At 41.8% G+C, this 18829-nt stretch overlaps 1 protein-coding gene across 1 annotated transcript; it reads right to left on the bottom strand.

Moving 5' to 3' along the window:
- Positions 1-467: 467 nt before the first annotated feature.
- Positions 468-17106, bottom strand: LOC143804771 (uncharacterized). Its single transcript, XM_077283171.1, has 8 exons — positions 15621-17106; positions 14180-14224; positions 13454-13555; positions 11836-11953; positions 10903-10988; positions 10178-10339; positions 3667-3778; positions 468-2700 (listed from the first exon to the last, which is right to left on the bottom strand). The coding sequence occupies exons 1-8, from the start codon at positions 15772-15774 to the stop codon at positions 2697-2699; spliced, it is 783 nt and encodes a 260-aa protein (XP_077139286.1). The 5' UTR covers positions 15775-17106; the 3' UTR covers positions 468-2696.
- Between the last annotated feature and the right edge of the window lie 1723 nt (positions 17107-18829).

Genomic DNA, 18829 nt, shown 5'->3' with positions numbered 1-18829 from the left:
AAGGTCAGTCCAGAGGAAGAAGCACAATTCTCTGATAACATATATTGCATATTCTTGATTAACAAACTTATAATTAAAATGACAGTTACTATTTGAATACTGTGCAATTTATGTTCTAGCAACACTGAAGTATATAATGCCACCTAGACTGATAAAAAACCAGTTCCACATTTTGTGTGTCACTTTTAAATCTTCTTTAATCATCTTCATTTTTTAAAACAACATAAATGTACCCCAATTTACATCTTTGTAAGGAAATATGCTTATAAGCAGCCAGGTGTTCAATGACTATACGAAATAATCCTTCCTCACAATGCAATGTATAATCTGTGTTATAAAGATCCATAGAGGCTCAGATACACTGCTACATATTATTCACTAACTTCTTTATTAACTTTATTCTAGATGTTTAATGTAAAAGTTCTCATAGAAGAAAAGGCAATAAACGTTTAAAATGTGGCCCTGATGATAATAATCTTTATTTTTATATAGCGCTCACAATCTAAATTCCCTATCAGTATGTCTTTTGAATGTGGGAGGAAACCGGAGAACCCGGAGGAAACCCACGCAAACACGGAGAGAGAACATACAAACTCTTTGCAGATGTTGTCCCTGGTGGGGTTTGAACCCAGGACTCCAGCGCTGCAAGGCTGCTGTGCTAACCACTGCGCCACCGTGCTGCCCATATGATGATGATGACAAGGGGCCTTTGACTCACGAAGAGTCAACCTTCAGCAGTCAGGAACGGAAAGCCCCCAGTGGAGGAAATCTCTCTAGCAAACCATGGCTGAAGGACTGCCTTTCACTTAGGCTTTGGGTGTTCATTGATGACAACAGAGACCGAGCCCGGAATCTGCCTTATTGTGCAGTAGAAAACTCACTTATTCAGTGAGTGCGTCTAGCTGCTGAATGTCCAGTAATGTCATATCCAGTGGTGGAGAACAGAGACCAAGTCTGGAATCTGCCTCGTTCTGCAGTAGGAAACTCACTTTTTCAGTGAGTGCGTCTAGCTGCTGAATGCCCAGTAATGTCGTATCCAGTGGTGGAGAACAGAGACCGAGCCCGGAATCTGCCTCGTTCTGCAGTAGGAAACTCACTTATTCAGTAAGTGCATCTAGCTGCTTGCTGCTGAATGTCCAGTAATGTTACATTCAGGGGTGGAGAACAGAGACCAAGTCTGGAATCTGCCTCGTTCTGCAGTAGGAAACTCACTTTTTCAGTGAGTGCGTCTAGCTGCTGAATGTCCAGTAATGTCATATCCAGTGGTGGAGAACAGAGACCAAGTCCGGAATCTGCCTCGTTCTGCAGTAGGAAACTCACTTATTCAGTAAGTGCATCTAGCTACTTGCTGCTGAATGTCCAGTAATGTTACATCCAGGGGTGGAGAACAGAGACCAAGTCTGGAATCTGCCTCGTTCTGCAGCAGGAAACTCACTTTTTCAGTGAGTGCGTCTAGCTGCTGAATATCCAGTAATGTTATATCCAGGGGTGGAGAACAGAGACCAAGTCTGGAATCTGCCTCTTTCTGCAGTAGGAAACTCACTTTTTCAGTGAGTGCATCTAGCTGCTGAATGCCCAGTAATGTCGTATCCAGTGGTGGAGAACAGAGACCGAGCCCGGAATCTGCCTCGTTCTGCAGTAGGAAACTCACTTATTCAGTAAGTGCATCTAGCTGCTTGCTGCTGAATGTCCAGTAATGTTACATCCAGGGGTGGAGAACAGAGACCAAGTCTGGAATCTGCCTCGTTCTGCAGTAGGAAACTCACTTTTTCAGTGAGTGCGTCTAGCTGCTGAATATCCAGTAATGTTATATCCAGGGGTGGAGAACAGAGACCAAGTCTGGAATCTGCCTCGTTCTGCAGTAGGAAACTCACTTATTCAGTAAGTGCATCTAGCTGCTTGCTGCTGAATGTCCAGTAATGTTACATCCAGGGGTGGAGAACAGAGACCAAGTCTGGAATCTGCCTCGTTCTGCAGTAGGAAACTCACTTTTTCAGTGAGTGCGTCTAGCTGCTGAATGTCCAGTAATGTCATATCCAGTGGTGGAGAACAGAGACCAAGTCTGGAATCTGCCTCGTTCTGCAGTAGGAAACTCACTTATTCAGTAAGTGCATCTAGCTGCTTGCTGCTGAATGTCCAGTAATGTTACATTCAGGGGTGGAGAACAGAGACCAAGTCTGGAATCTGCCTCGTTCTGCAGTAGGAAACTCACTTATTCAGTGAGTGCGTCTAGCTGCTGAATGTCCAGTAATGTCGTATCCAGTGGTGGAGAACAGAGACCGAGCCCGGAATCTGCCTCGTTCTGCAGTAGGAAACTCACTTATTCAGTAAGTGCATCTAGCTGCTTGCTGCTGAATGTCCAGTAATGTTACATCCAGGGGTGGAGAACAGAGACCAAGTCTGGAATCTGCCTCTTTCTGCAGTAGGAAACTCACTTATTCAGTGAGTGCGTCTAGCTGCTGAATGTCCAGTAATGTCGTATCCAGTGGTGGAGAACAGAGACCGAGCCCGGAATCTGCCTCGTTCTGTAGTAGGAAACTCACTCGTTTTGTGAGTGCGTCTAGCTGTTGAATGTCCAGTAATGTCATATCCAGTGGTGTAGAATGTCCAGTAATGTCATATCCAGTGCTGATATAAAGTCGTCTCCAGCTGGATCCCATGTTCTTTGTGGGTTCACAGCGAGACCCCGCCCTGCCTCACCTGCAAAATAAATGTCACAACATTAGCAAAACAGTAAAGATGACTATATGGATATGGAGACAGATTTTAATGAGCAAGACAGCTGGAAAAGTTTATATGTCATTCATTATTTTCAGATTATATTGCTTGTGGAGACTTAAAGGAAATGCAATGCTTCCCAGGGAATCTGAATAAGTAAATAGCCTCTTCAGAGAGGAAGAGGACGTGAACTCTCTCAAATTCCCAGGGAAGAATTGTCTACACAAAGAAACCTAAACCCTTAAACCCCATGTCAGACGTCTCTCACGCAGGAAAATCAGATCTCCTGCTTTACACTGATGAGAAGCAAACACCCCGAAACACATATCTGCAATGGGAATTTCTGCTTTGGCTTCTTTTCCTAAGTTATGTGGCAAGGTTTTTTAAAAAGTCGATATTGACTTTTAAGATTGCTACTTGGAATAGATGGCACTACTGTTCATGTCCTCTGCATCTCTGAAGAGGCTTCTTACATTATATTACAGCAGTAGTCTTTACAGGCAATGAACTGATCCTAGCCTTACAGGCCATCCTCTGACAGATTGACTACTAGATTAGCGATTAGTCTCTTATTGAAAGGAAATGGATTTTAGAAACATTAACAGAACCAGTATGGAAACTCCCCTCTGTATCACTCTGTCACTGTTACTTTGCTTACTGTAAGCGATAGCTGTAATTTGTGTATAACCCCTTCTCATGTACATCACCATGGAATCAATGGTGCTATATGAATAAATAATAATAATATGTTGCTGGTACCAGCTAGACTCCATACAAAGACCAGATTTGGCTCCCAGTCTGAAGCTTTAGCTTGCACAAATAAAAATATCGCTATCAACATTAAGGTCTCGAGTGATCAATTTCTAACTAGTTATCCCACTGCTTGTTAATGCTAGAACATAACATACTGTATATCATTAAACATATATTTAAGTCTTAAGAACTTACTGTCGGTTTTGGCTGAGACGGGCTTCATCTTCCGAGAAGCCATTAGGATGTTCAGATGTTTGTCTTAAAACAGGCAGAGGAGGAGGAATATGTTTTTCGTCCTCTTGATGTTCTGTAAAATACACTGTTAGTGAGACTAGTTGATCATGGAAAGGACATTGTTTCTACTCTACAGTCAGCCTGGGATTGGAGACCCCAAACATACTAAGAAATGACTTAAGGGGAAACTGTCACCATGAAAACACAGCTCTATCTGGAGACATCATGTAATAGATCTGGGGGATGAGTAGATTGATGTATAATGTACTGTAGTTGTGTGAGAAAACATTGAGTATTACCTGTGTTTTAATCATTGATCCCTTTGCTTTTTCTTGGATTTTCAGACCAGTTGGCGGTACTAGCACTAACTGACATTTTTTTGTACAAGTATGTATAAAGAGGTAGCTGTCAACCACGGATAGGACTGCCCACTGGACCACAAATCCCAGAAAGAGCAGAAGTTTAAATGATTAACTCCTTCATGACCTATGACATATACAGTGCCTACAAGTAGTATTCAACCCCCTGCAGATTTAGCAGGTTTACACATTTGGAATTAACTTGGCATTGTGACATTTGGACTGTAGATCAGCCTGGAAGTGTGAAATGCACTGCAGCAAAACAGAATGTTATTTCTTTGTTTATTTTTTTTTTAAATTGGGAAAAGTTTTTTCAGAGGGTCATTTATTATTCAACCCCTCAACCCACCAGAATTCTGTTTGGTTCCCCTAAAGTATTAAGAAGTAGTTCAGGCACAAAGAACAATGAGCTTCACATGTTTGGATTAATTATCTCTTTTTCCAGCCTTTTCTGACTATTTAAGACCCTCCCCAAACTTGTGAACAGCACTCAAACATGGTCAACATGGGAAAGACAAAGGAGCATTCCAAGGCCATCAGAGACAAGATCGTGGAGGGTCACAAGGCTGGCAAGGGGTACAAAACCCTTTCCAAGGAGTTGGGCCTACCTGTCTCCACTGTTGGGAGCATCATCCGGAAGTGGAAGGCTTATGGAACTACTGTTAGCCTTCCACGGCCTGGACAGCCTTTGAAAGTTTCCTCCCGTGCCGAGGCCAGGCTTGTCCGAAGAGTCAAGGCTAACCCAAGGACAACAAGGAAGGAGCTCCGGGAAGATCTCATGGCAGTGGGGACATTGGTTTCAGTCAATACCATAAGTAACGTACTCCACCGCAATGGTCTCCGTTCCAGACGAGCCCGTAAGGTACCTTTACTTTCAAAGCGTCATGTCAAGGCTCGTTTACAGTTTGCTCATGATCACTTGGAGGACTCTGAGACTGACTGGTTCAAGGTTCTCTGGTCTGATGAGACCAAGAGCGAGATCTTTGGTGCCAACCACACACGTGACGTTTGGAGACTGGATGGCACTGCATACGACCCCAAGAATACCATCCCTACAGTCAAGCATGGTGGTGGCAGCATCATGCTGTGGGGCTGTTTCTCAGCCAAGGGGCCTGGCCATCTGGTCCGCATCCATGGGAAGATGGATAGCATGGCCTACCTGGAGATTTTGGCCAAGAACCTCCGCTCCTCCATCAAGGATCTTAAGATGGGTCGTCATTTCATCTTCCAACAAGACAACGACCCAAAGCACACAGCCAAGAAAACCAAGGCCTGGTTCAAGAGGCAAAAAATCAAGGTGTTGCAGTGGCCTAGTCAGTCTCCTGACCTTAACCCAATTGAAAACTTGTGGAAGGAGCTCAAGATTAAAGTCCACATGAGACACCCAAAGAACCTAGATAACTTGGAGAAGATCTGCATGGAGGAGTGGGCCAAGATAACTCCAGAGACCTGTGCCGGCCTGATCAGGTCTTAGAAAAGACGATTATTAGCTGTAATTGCAAACAAAGGTTATTCCACAAAATATTAAACCTAGGGGTTGAATAATAATTGACCCACACTTTTATGTTTAAAATTTATAAAAATTTAACTGAGCAACAAAACTTTTTGGTTTGTAAGATTTATGCATCTGTTAATAAATCCTGCTCTTGTTTGAAGTTTGAAGGCTCTAACTTATTTGCATCTTATTAAACCTGCTAAATCTGCAGGGGGTTGAATACTACTTGTAGGCACTGTACACTCACTGGCCACTTTATTAGGTACACCATGCTAGTAACGGGTTGGACCCCTTTTGCCTTCAGAACTGCCTCAATTCTTCGTGGCATAGATTCAACAAGGTGCTGGAAGCATTCCTCAGAGATTTTGGTCCATATTGACATGATGGCATCTCACAGTTGCCGCAGATTTGTCGGCTGCACATCCCTGATGCGAATCTCCCGTTCCACCACATCCCAAAGATTTCATGTTGTTTACGCCAAATTCTGACCCTACCATCCGAATGTCGCAGCAGAAATCGAGACTCATCAGACCAAGCAACGTTTTTCCAATCTTCTACTGTCCAATTTCGATGAGCTTGTGCAAATTGTAGCCTCAGTTTCCTGTTCTTAGCTGAAAGGAGTGGTACCCGGTGTGGTCTTCTGCTGCTGTAGCCCATCTGCCTCAAAGTTCGACGCACTGTGCGTTCAGAGATGCTCTTAGGCCTACCTTGGTTGTAACGGGTGGCGATTTGAGTCACTGTTGCCTTTCTATCAGCTCGAACCAGTCTGCCCATTCTCCTCTGACCTCTGGCATCAACAAGGCATTTCCGCCCACAGAACTGCCGCTCACTGGATTTTTTTTCTTTTTCGGACCATTCTCTGTAAACCCTAGAGATGGTTGTGCGTGAAAATCCCAGTAGATCAGCAGTTTCTGAAATACTCAGACCAGCCCTTCTGGCACCAACAACCATGCCACGTTCAAAGGCACTCAAATCACCTTTCTTCCCCATACTGATGCTCGGTTTGAACTGCAGGAGATTGTCTTGACCATGTCTACATGCCTAAATGCACTGAGTTGCCGCCATGTGATTGGCTGATTAGAAATTAAGTGTTAACAAGAAGTTGGACAGGTGTACCTAATAAAGTGGCCAGTGAGTGTATATGCGTCATAGTTTGTGCTCTGCAATACATGCAGGCTACCATTCTGAGCCCTCATGTTTTTAGGCACATGAGAGCTGATCTGATCAGCTGTCCTGTGCCCCTAACAGTCGTGAGTGTAATCACGATTCACCCATAGCAATTAACCTGTTAAATGCCGCTGTCAATCTATAAAACGGTGGCATTTATCATGGTCATGGCAGAAGCGAGTCACTAATCTCGCCCATCTTCGTGCCCGTCACATAAATACGAGGTGTCAATGGGATATCATGACTACCCGGGGTCTGCAAGAGACCCCTGTGGTTGTCATTGCTGATCTGCTATGAGCGCCGCCCTAAGGCCAGCGCTTATAGCAAATGATCAATTCTGCTACAGGTAGCAGGGCTGAAGCAAACTGATGATTGCAGCTTCAAGTATCCTAAATAGAGTATTGAAGCAAGTAAAAAGTAGAAAAAAATGTTTTTAAAAATATGAAGAGAATTAAAAAAATAAAAATTCCAATCACCCTCTTTTGCCCCGTTGAAAATAAAGTGAGAAAGCAAAAAAAATAAAATATACACATATTTCGTATTGACGCATTCAGAAACGCTTGAGCTATCAAAATATAAAAATTAATCTGATCAGTAAACTGCGTAATGAGAAAAAAAAATCAAAATTTCAGAATTAAGTTTCTTTGGTCTCCGCAACATTGCAATAACAGGCTATCAAAAGATTGTATCTACACCAATATGGCATCAATAAAAAATGTCAGCTCGGTGCGCAAAAAATAAGCCCTCGCCGGCCGGCCCAAGATCCCAAAAATTGGAGACATTACTTGTCTAGGAAAATGGTGCCATTGTTTTTTTTTTTTTTTTTACAAACATTAGATTTTTTTTCACCACTTACCGTAAATAAAAAAGTACCTAGACATATTTGGTGTAAGAGAACTCATAATGAGCTGGAGAATCATAATGGCAGGTCAGTTTTAGCATTTAGTGAACATGGTAAAAAAAAAAAAAAAAACGCATTTGTGGAATTGCACTTTTCTTGCAATTTCTCTGCACTTTTAGTTTTTGTCCTGTTTTACAGTACACAATATGGTGTTCTTTTATTGTTGATCAAAAGGACAACTTGCCCACACAAAAAAAAGCCCTCAGATGACCACATTGACTTAAAAAGAAAAAAATTACAGCTCTGGGTAGAAGGCGAGATAAAACAGAAACTCAAAAACAGAAAGCCCCAAAGTCTTAAACAGCTTAAAAATTCAGTTTTAGGCCATATGCACACGTTCAGTATTTTTCGCATTTTTTTCATGTTTTTTCGCTATAAAAATGTGATAAAAACGCGAAAAAAACGCTTACATATGCCTCCCATTATTTTAAGTGTATTCTGCATTTCTTGTGCAAAAAGCAATATGTTCATTAAATTTGCAGAATTGCGTGGATTCCGCACACCTAGGAATGCATTGATCTGCTTACTTCCCGCACGGGGCTGTGCACACCATGCGGGACTTAAGCAGATCATGTGCGGTTGGTACCCAGGGTGGAGGAGAGGAGACTCTCCTCCACGGACTGGGCACCATATAATTGGTAAAAAAAAAAAAGAATTAAAATAAAAAATAGTCATATACTCACCTTCGATGGCCCCCGCAGTCTTCCCGCCTCTCAGCGGTGCATGCTGCCGCTTCCGTTCCTATAGATGGTGTGTGTGAAGGACCTGCGATGACGTCACGGTCACATGACCACAATGACGTCGCGGTCACGTGACCGCGACGTCACCTTCACCTTCACGTGAGCTTCACGTCACCTTCTGCGCACACATACCATCTATAGGAACGGACGCCGCTGAGGAGATCGGCTGTCTGCAGAGGGTGAGCATAACCATTTTTTAATTTTTTTATTATTTTTAACATGATATCTTTTTACTATTGATGCTGCATAAGCAGCATCTATAGTAAAAAGTTGGTCAACTTGTCAAACAGTATGTTCGACAAGTGTGACCAACCTGTCAGTCAGCTTTCCAAGCGATGCTACAGATCGCTTGGAAAACTTTAGCATTCTGCAAGCTAATTTCGCTTGCAAAATGCTAAAAAGAAACGCGAAAAAAACGCAAAAAAAAATGCGGATTTCTTGTAGAAAATTTCCGTTTTTCTTCAGGAAATTTCTGCAAGAAATCCTGACGTGTGCATATACCCTCACTGAATCTTTTCTCACAAAACTATCAATCTACTCCGCTTCCTCTGCTGTATTTTCTTGGTGACAGGTTCTCTTTAAAGAAGACTATTCACCACAAATTTTTCATGTTGAACTGGCCACTTGATGGAATATTGGCAGTAAAGTGGAATACATTTTTTTTTTTTAAATCTGCTTCTCAGTTAAGTAGATATTAGTTATCAAAATTTTTCTCATTACTGAGGGAACGTTTGTGAAATCAGTGTGGGAATTGCCAGAGAGTTTTCACTGGGGTATACTTCTTTTCCCTCTATGATGCTAGCCACATCTAGAATATGGGATCCAGTCTTAGGCTGGGCGTTTGAAAAAGGATATTCAGAAATTAGAGTCAGTTCAAAGGTGGGAAACTAGATTATTACATAGGGTGGAAGGCCTTTCATAGGATGAGATGTGGAAAAGTTGGGCTTCTTACATGAGATCTCATTATAACATCTATAAATATATGTGGGGTCAATAAAATGGTCTAGCAAATGACTTATTTATTTCTTGCAAGGACCATACTTAGGACCAGTGGGCACTTTTTACGGGTGGAAGAAAGGCTATTCTTGCAGCTAAATAGGAAAGGGTTCTTTACAGTTAGAGCAGTCAGATTGTAGAATGCCCTATCACAAGAGGTAGTAATGGCAGGCACTATAACCACTTTTACAAAGATCTGGACGATTTCCTCAATACACATAACTTTGTGGGTTATAGTTAATTTAGTGACAAAATGCCCAATTGGTGGAGAAAAGTTGAACCTGATGGACCTAAGTCTTTTTCAACCTATGAAAAAAAGCATAAGCAACACATCAGAAAAAGAACTCATCTCAATGTGTGAGATGTGAGGATACAGCCCTAATCTCCTGGTCTAACCTTCTGCACGAGTCAGTGTGGAGGCAGAGGCAGCACAACTGAGTTTCTCTGTGTCACATTACAAACCCTTCTATCAACTTTCATCTTTCTTTGATAGCACAGTCACCATCTCTGCTGTCCTGCCTCTATCCCACACTGTCTGTCCAGAGATGCATCAATCATCACACTAATGTCTAATGCAAAAAAAAAAATAACAAAATCATTTTATTTCACTCTGCAGTCACTTTTACATCATGTGACCAGTTCAACCAGAAAATTTTGGTGAAAAGACCTCTTTAAACTGCAAATCAATAACATATTGTTATAAAGTGTTTATTTTATGCAAGCAAAGAAAGTTAAAATAACAGCTGTTTGGGTTTTTTTGGGGTTGGTGATGTCAGCAATCTTTTCTATCAAGGTTAAGACAAAATTAACTTACTGCGAGGGTCGGTGACCGCGTCCTCATCTGGGCCCATATTGATTACTACATCACCGGCATCAGGCATAGGGATCATGGTGCTGTTGAGGATTTCTCTCTTTTTCACCATGGGTTCATGAGGAGCGACATCGATCACAATATTTGGTTGTTCCTCATGCTTTCCTGTAATGTAGAATATTGAAATTGGTATTAAAATCTTCCCAAGCTAAAGCTTCCAAATGTTTATTGAAAAAAATGACATAAAGTGACACTGGTCAGAATGAAAAAAATTGGCCTGGTCATGAAGGCGCAAAAAGGCTCTGGCACGAAAGGGTTAAGAGACCATTTCTAAAAAGATGTTCTTCTATTAATTACGAATCAAATGTCCCCAGATTAAGTCATCGATGTCATAAAGCGGAATGTTACCAAGTTATAAAAAAGCAAAACAATAACTATTTACATATAGATTTTATAGTCTTGTCCAGGGTTAGAAAAACATAATTGGTTTGTTTGAAAAATAAGACCACCCCTGTCTACAGGTTGTGCCTGGAGACCACCCCTGTCTACAGGTTGTGCCTGGTATTGTAGCTCAGCTCCAGTGAAGGGAATGGTACAGAGCTGCAATACCATGAACAAGCTGAAGATTTTGAAAGCACAGGGTTTTTTTTTTTTTTTTTTTTATGGCAGCCCTGTTTTTCTTATCCTGGAGAACAGCTTTAGTGTCAGATTGGTTAGGCTGTACTTACCAAGAGGTTTAGCAGTAGTGTCTGTATCTCCATCAGTAGAACATCGAGATTCATCATTTTTCCCGGATTTATCCTTTTTCAGACATCTTTAAAATAGTAAAATATAAGGTATATTGTGAATTACAAAGTAACATATCTGTATTCTGCAGAATGTAATAAAGACTCATATGTTTCTTCATTCATTTTGTCTCTTACATTCTGTAGAAACATTGGCAATAAGTAAAATTTTGGTATTTATCAACCATTTTTTATGTACATGAAAGTTCAATATGTGTGGATCATACTGGATTGTAAGGTAATATGAAGATTAGACATGAGTGGATTTATTTGAGTGGAATTGAATTCTGCTCATATTTACAAAACTCAGAATTTTGGAGAACACAGATTTTTTGTATTTTCCTCCACGAGAATAAGGCAAAGTGGAAGCTAGCTGCAGCCGCCAGCTTGTGGAACAGTAGAGCACTGGCAAAAAGTTTGGCTCTCCTCTCTGACGCCTTCTGCTGCTTTATTCTCGATGGCCAGTTTTCCACACTACCATTGTACCGTGCCTCTGGCCAAGTGTTCCCTTTGGATTGATGCTTTAGCTACAAGCGGGCCCAGAAAGGTCTTTGCTCACGCAGGTCCCAACCAAGAGTCAACACTGGGCTGGAGTTACGGGCAGAGAGCAGTGGGGGCTTCCGGAGAGGGGCTTGATGTGTATGAACTTTATTCTCTTCTTACATCCTTCATGTATCATGATCTGAGACTGGGGAGACCCCTGAACATAATAGGGAACAATTAATTTGTGAAGAATAATTTTGCTGTAAATCCAATCTCTAAATAAAATCTGCATAATTTGGCAGAATTTTGTCAGAGCCTCGCATTTGTAATAAAGACATAATTTTATTTTACAGACTCCCATGTACAATATAAATCATCCTTTACAATACTCACCTACATATGATAATACACATGACACCAATGAATAATCCAAGGCGGAATATGCCAATAGAAACGGCAATATAAATGAGGTATTCAATCCAAGGGATCTTTGAAGGAACAATACCATCCACTGAAAAAGAAGAAAAAATATGTATATCATATATATTTAATAGCTTGTCTGTAATACACTATGCCATTATTATCGAAGCAGTCCTATAAAGAGAATCCATCACTAGGCTTTTACCATATTATCTGAGACACCATAATGTAGAAGCATAGACCTTTATTATAGCTATGTGTCAATTACTGGACTGTTTCAATAGAATCACTGTATTACCAGCAATTGATTATCACTACAGGACAACTGGTCTTGCGCCTCCTAGTCCAACCAGGCCTCCAGCACTGATTAGCCGCTTTCTGTCAATATACAATGTAAACACAAAGCTGTGGCGCGGTTATACACAGCTCAATACCTGAGCTCTGCTCAATCTGCAGCAGAGATATCTGTGACTCTATTATATATTCTATTGGACTGTAGGACCCGGCAAGATGATTAAAAATATGGGACGTTAGTTTTACAAAATTATGTCTCAGGGATGATGCCATATTAATATACAATAGATATAATGGACAATATAGAGATCTATCCAGTTACTTAGGTAGAGGCCGATGTGTCCTGGTGAAAATTTTTTACCTGGGTCCCCACCTGCATATTTGTCAGATGTATGGTCTCTTGTAGCATTCCATATCCTGTGAAGACATACGTGTTTGCCCCCTTATGTACAATGTCCCCATCCTGTAATAAAGTCCCAATTACATGCCCTTCATATAATAATATCACCCATCCCGGCCCCCTTCCTGTAATAATGTCCCCATCCTACCCCATTCCTGTTATAATGTTCCCCATCCTGGACCTCATTCAGTAATAATATCCAACATCTTGATATAAAGTCTTTATCCTTGGCCTCTTCCTGGTATAATGTCCTCCATCCTGGACCCTTTCCTGGTATAATGCCCCCCATTCTGGGCTCCTTCCAGTTATATATATCCCCATCCTGGTATATTTTTCCAGTAAAAAATAATGTCCCTGTTCTACAGCTCTTCTCTAACAAAGGTAAAAAAAAGAAATGATTCTATTCAAATTCCCCCACTCCCACTACTTGTGACATCTTCTTCCATAGCCGGAGCAGAAGCCGGCAGCTGACTTTAGCGTGTAAGTGACGGGAAGCGCATGACATCACTAGCACGCGCCACTCGGTGAATATTTGTGCCGCAGTGAATTTCAGCTCAGTGTATGTCTGCAGGGCCCACCTACCCAGGCCTGATCGCACTCACTGTGACCTCGATCGTTAGGCCCCGGATCTATCTTTCTATATCCAGGCATGTAAACACCTCAAAAGGGCCTGTGTGTCTAGAGGAAAAACGTTTAAAAGACATCTGGAGGCTTTTCCCTAAATAGATAATATTACTAGATATCTGCTCTAGATTACTGGAGAAGAGGGATTGATCCAGGAGCGGAGTCTAATTGCAGTATTTATTAGGAAGGAACATTGGCTACAGAACATCGGGGCTACTTCAAATTAACACTGACAGATAATAGATAACCAATCCACGTAACTATGTGACTTACATCCACAATCCTCAGGTCCTTTGCACTGTTCTGTGCGGAGAAAACACTTGTCCTGTCCGTTTTGGCAGCCTCTGGTTTTATAGACCACCCTGGTACCAATGCCTGAAGAAATGAGACATCAATTAGTTGTAGGAAAACACTATAGGAACTTTTCTCAATGTATCAGTGTAATTCTCGGTAGTCTTCTAGTGGAGGAGAACATCAGACGTCTACAGCTACTAATATATACATTATTCACTGCACCTAATTTACTTATCCAGACCTAGGACCATTTCTTATAAGTAACTCTAGGACTGCACAGATCACAATTATAGGAAATCTCAACATGTTGGACAGATTAGTCCCCGTTAGTCATAAAACTGTATTATTTCCCCTGTGGTAATGATGAAATCACGCGACTGATGATCACAGACACAAGTGACTCCATTATTCCTTACAGGAAGATCTACATTTACTCTTACAATTAGTTTGAGAGCCCAGAATAGGGAATACAGGATGGGAGGGGGTAATACATGAAGACTCCTCCATGAAATGTATCATGTGACTTATTAACAATCTCAGCCACTCAATAAAAGTTATATAAGAGCAAATATTTGGTGTCTCTAATGAAGCGGAGTCTGACACCCATCATATTACACTGGGTCCTATTAGTGATTGTCAGTAGGTTCTGGTGCCAGATGTGAAATGTTGAATGTGAAGGTTATATCTTAATTGCGAGTTACTTACCGCATGTTGTTGAGCACGGACCAAAGATCAGGTGATTAGTGTTGCCTAGAAATTAAAAGTAGACGTTAAAGAAAATCTCTGCTGACAAAATTAGAAGTATTACCTATACCTCCCTTCTGTTCTATGTAGAAGTTATTGTATCCGACCCGCAGTATTACACCTCTATGTCTGATCTCTATGTTATTTGACTAAACACTTGTATCAGTCCTGGCCATGTATTTAGGATTAGATCCTTTATGACCTTTGACCTACATGTACGTCAAAGGTCGTGTCCTTGCCTTTAATGCCATTCGCATGTCAAGCCTGCATGTCTCCTGGCTGTTAATGGCTGATTCATGTGATTTTGACAGTCGCGGGCGGAGTAGGGCTCCACCGATGGGTGTTAACCTGTTTAATGCCCCTATGAATCTCTGACATTTGCATTTAACACGTGCCGTGGGGGGTCATATCAGAAGCTGATCAGCGTACCCATGACATGTTGGTGGGTGACGATGGGTTGCCATGACAGCCGAGGGTCTGCTGAAGATACCGTGCTTGTTGCGAGGATCCTCTTGTGAAAGTCAGCCTGTAGCTGGCGTTCATAGGAGAACGTGGTTTTAGCTATACATAGCAGTGTTTATCCACTCTTATGTATAGCACAATCAACAAGACAATCGCAGCTTCAAGTCCCTAAAGAGGACTATTGAGTACAGTAAGAATACAGTAAAAAATGAAAAAAGTTCATTAAAAATTAAACACTTTAAAAAAATAATTCTAAATACACTTTTGTTATCGCTGCATTTATAAAAGTTCAATCTATCAAAATCTAAATTAAATTTATCTGATCAGTAAACAGCATAATGAGAGATCTCAATTGACATCACAAGGAGCGGAACACGAGGAGCGGAACACGGGTGGTGTCACAATGGGTCAGATAACTGCAACCACTGAACATGGAGCAGCTCCAACAATCTATATATGATTAATATAATATTAGTGTATAAGGACCAAGCCGGGTTAGAGGATATTACGAATGTATGGGGGCCTCATAGAGAGACATGATTCATGTGTTGGGGCACAGAGACATTACTACTACTGGGTCACATAGGGTGGCAATATTAACTCATGATGAACACATGGGGGACAGTTTTATCAGATGAGTGCCACATAGGGGCCAATATTAATGTATGGGGGGCAGCATAGGGGGACATTATTACTATATGGGGGCCAGAAAAGAGGACAATATTACTGTATATGGGTCACATAGGAGGAAATGATTAAAAATCGAAATCGCCAGAATAACATTTTTTGGCAGCTGCAACATTGCAAGAAAAGGCGATCAAAATATTGAATCGACCCCAAAATGACAGTAAAAATGTGAACTCAGGGCGCAAAAAATCAGCCTTCACTCAGCATAATGGGGTTTACCCCATAATATGTGAATATTTGGAAAAGTACTTACCTGCTGGGATTGTCTGCTTTGGCCAGGAATCATGGCGGCGGATGTTGATAGGCGCCATATGCTTTGGCCAGGAATCATGGCGGCGGATGTTGACAGGCGCGCCTTCCACAGATGCTAATAGCACACTCACGATTAAAAGAAATCGAAAGAGCATTTCAGCCTGAAGAAATATCGCTTAATGTGTAATGCACAGTGAGCTTCTTCAGACAAAGCCTCTTCCTGCAGCGTCGCCGCCTTATAACCACACATTCCGTGATGTCACAATGGAGATCTCAATGTGACATCACAAGGAGCGGAACACGAGTGATGTCACAATGGTCAGATAACTGCAACCACTAAACATGGAGCAGCTCCATCAATCTATATATGATTAATATAATATTAGTGTATATGGACCAAGCCGCGTTAGAGGGTATTATGAATGTATGGGGGCCACATAGAGAGACATTATTTATGTGTTGGGGCACAGGGAGACAATTACTATTACTGGGCCACATAGGGTGGCGATATTAACTCATGATGAACACATGGGGGACAGTTTTACCAGATGAGTGCCACATAGGGGCCAATATTAACCCCTTTCTGACCTCGGACGGGATAGTACGTCCGAGGTCAGAAGCCCCGCTTTCATGCGGGCTCCGGCGGTGAGTCCGCATCAAAGCCGGGACATGTCAGCTGTTTTGAACAGCTGACATGTGCCCGTAATAGGCGCGGGCAGAATCGCGATCTGCCCGTGCCTATTAACTAGTTAAATGCCGCTGTCAAACGCAGACAGCGGCATTTAACTACCGCTTCCGGCCGGGCGGACGGAAATGATCGCATCGCCGACCCCGTCACATGATCGGAGGTCGGCGATGCTTCAGAATGGTAACCATAGAGGTCCTTGAGACCTCTATGGTAACTGATCCCCGGCAGCTGTGAGCGCCACCCTGTGGTCGGCGCTCACAGCACACCTTCAATTCTGCTACATAGCAGCGAACATCAGATCGCTGCTATGTAGCAGAGCCGATCGAGTGGTGCCTGCTTCTAGCCTCCTATGGAGGCTATTGAAGCATGGCAAAAGTAAAAAAAAAAAGTAAAAAAAAAGTGAAAAAAATAAAAAATATATAAAAGTTTAAATCACCCCCCTTTCGCCCCAATCAAAATAAATCAATAATAAAAAAATCAAACCTAGACATATGTGGTATCGCCGAGTTCAGAATCGCCTGATCTATCAATAAAAAAAAAGCATTAACCTGATCGCTAAACGGCGTAGCGGGAAAAAAATTCGAAACGCCAGAATTACGTTTTTTTGGTCGCCACGACATTGCATTAAAATGCAATAACGGGCAATCAAAAGAATGTATCTGCACCAAAATGGTATCATTAAAAACGCCAGCTCGGCACGCAAAAAATAAGCCCTCAACCGACCCCAGATCATGAAAAATGGAGACGCTACGGGTATCAGAAAATGGCCCAATTTATTTTTTTTTAGCAAAGTTTGGAATTTTTTTTCACCACTTAGATAAAAAATAACCTTTAGTGAACCTAGCAAAAAAGCCAAGCAAAAAACAAGTGTGGGATTGCACTTTTTTTGCAGTTTCACCGCACTTGGAATTTTTTTCTCGTTTTCTAGTACACAACATGGTAAAACCAATGAAGTTGTTCAAAAGTACAACTCGTCCCGCAAAAAATAAGCCCCCTCATGGCCAAATTGACGGAAAAATAAAAAAGTTATGGCTCTGGGAAGGAGGGGAGCGAAAAACGAACACGGAAAAATGGAAAATCCCAAGGTCATGAAGGGGTTAATGTATGGGGGCAGTATAGGGGGATATTATTACTATATGGGGGCCAGATAAGGGGACAATATTACTGCATATGGGTCACATAGGAGGAAATGATTAATATATTAGGGGCATATAGAGGGACATTATTATTTTTTTAATTTGTTTCTTGTATGTGGTAGTATTGGTACACTGTGTGCAAAACTATTAAAGAGGTTATCCGGGACTTTAGCACTGATGGGATATCCTTAGGATGAGTCACCAATGTCTGATCCTTGGGGGTGCGTCACCTGGTACACCCGTGTCAGTTAAGGAGCCAAGGGGTAACGCTTTTCCTTGTGGAGGGTGACATATTCAGCATGCCAAGGTGAGGAGATTTTTAAGCCACAATGCTCCTCTGGGAAATATGCAAATTGTGTCTTCAGAGAGGAAGAGAACTAGAACTCTAGTGCCACTTATAGAAAGAAGCAATCCTAACAGTCAATGTTGACCCTTTGGGAGTTGCACAACTCCATGAACTGTATAGTGGCCGCAGCAGAGTACTGCACATCCACCAGCAATTCAAGGACAGATGTGCAGTACCCGGCCGTGACCACTTTTCCATCAACAGAGCTGTGCAGCTCCGAAATGAGCACCGTAGTTCCAGTCGCCGAGCTGTAATGTGACTACAAGTAGGCGACATGCACATCCGGCCACATTCCAAGTAGACGCGCACAGCCGCGCTCAATTTACTTGTATTGAGCATCAAATCAAGATGAAGGGCACCATCATATACAAGGATCGACCTGTAGCATGTCAAAATATTACTAAATTATACAAAAGAACAGAAACATGCAATACATCAGGGATCAACTTAAAAAATGTAAATACTTTATTGATATACACAGAACCACACAGAATAATGTAAAAAACATTTAAAAGTCAAAAAGACACAAATGCTTGCAATGGGGCTGTGACTTGCCTTTCCTTCTACCACAAAAAATAAAGATGGAAAATACTGGACAAAGTAGTACACCGCTCAGAAGCTAAAATATAGATATAGGTGTGACATGTAATCATGCAGATTCTCAGTTATAATCCATGAAAATAAAGGTGATGGGCTCAGTGTCTCCTATATGGTAAATGTAAACTCAAGCCAGTAAATCATCCAGACATTCAAAAGGCAACATGAGGCCCCACACATAAGATATTTCCACTTGCAGGACTGAATCATAAATTAACCCTTCAGGCCAGAGGCGTAGTTAGGGTTTTGGTTCGGGGGGGAGGGGGGCGAAACTTCTGAGTGGGCCCCTAACCAGGTAACCTTGATTACAACTGGGTGACGCACCCTAATAGTGGGGGAGAACCTCGGCAGATGACTTCGCTGTTACTGAAGATAATCTCTATATAAAGACCAACATGGATTTTACCACCATATGGTCACTGGTTAGTTAAAACACACTAGTT

This window comes from Ranitomeya variabilis, chromosome 2 (assembly GCF_051348905.1).
Source record: "Ranitomeya variabilis isolate aRanVar5 chromosome 2, aRanVar5.hap1, whole genome shotgun sequence".
Taxonomy (NCBI): domain Eukaryota; kingdom Metazoa; phylum Chordata; class Amphibia; order Anura; family Dendrobatidae; genus Ranitomeya; species Ranitomeya variabilis.
Note: the sequence above shows the minus strand (reverse complement) of the source record. Positions and strands in the feature narration are given on the sequence as shown.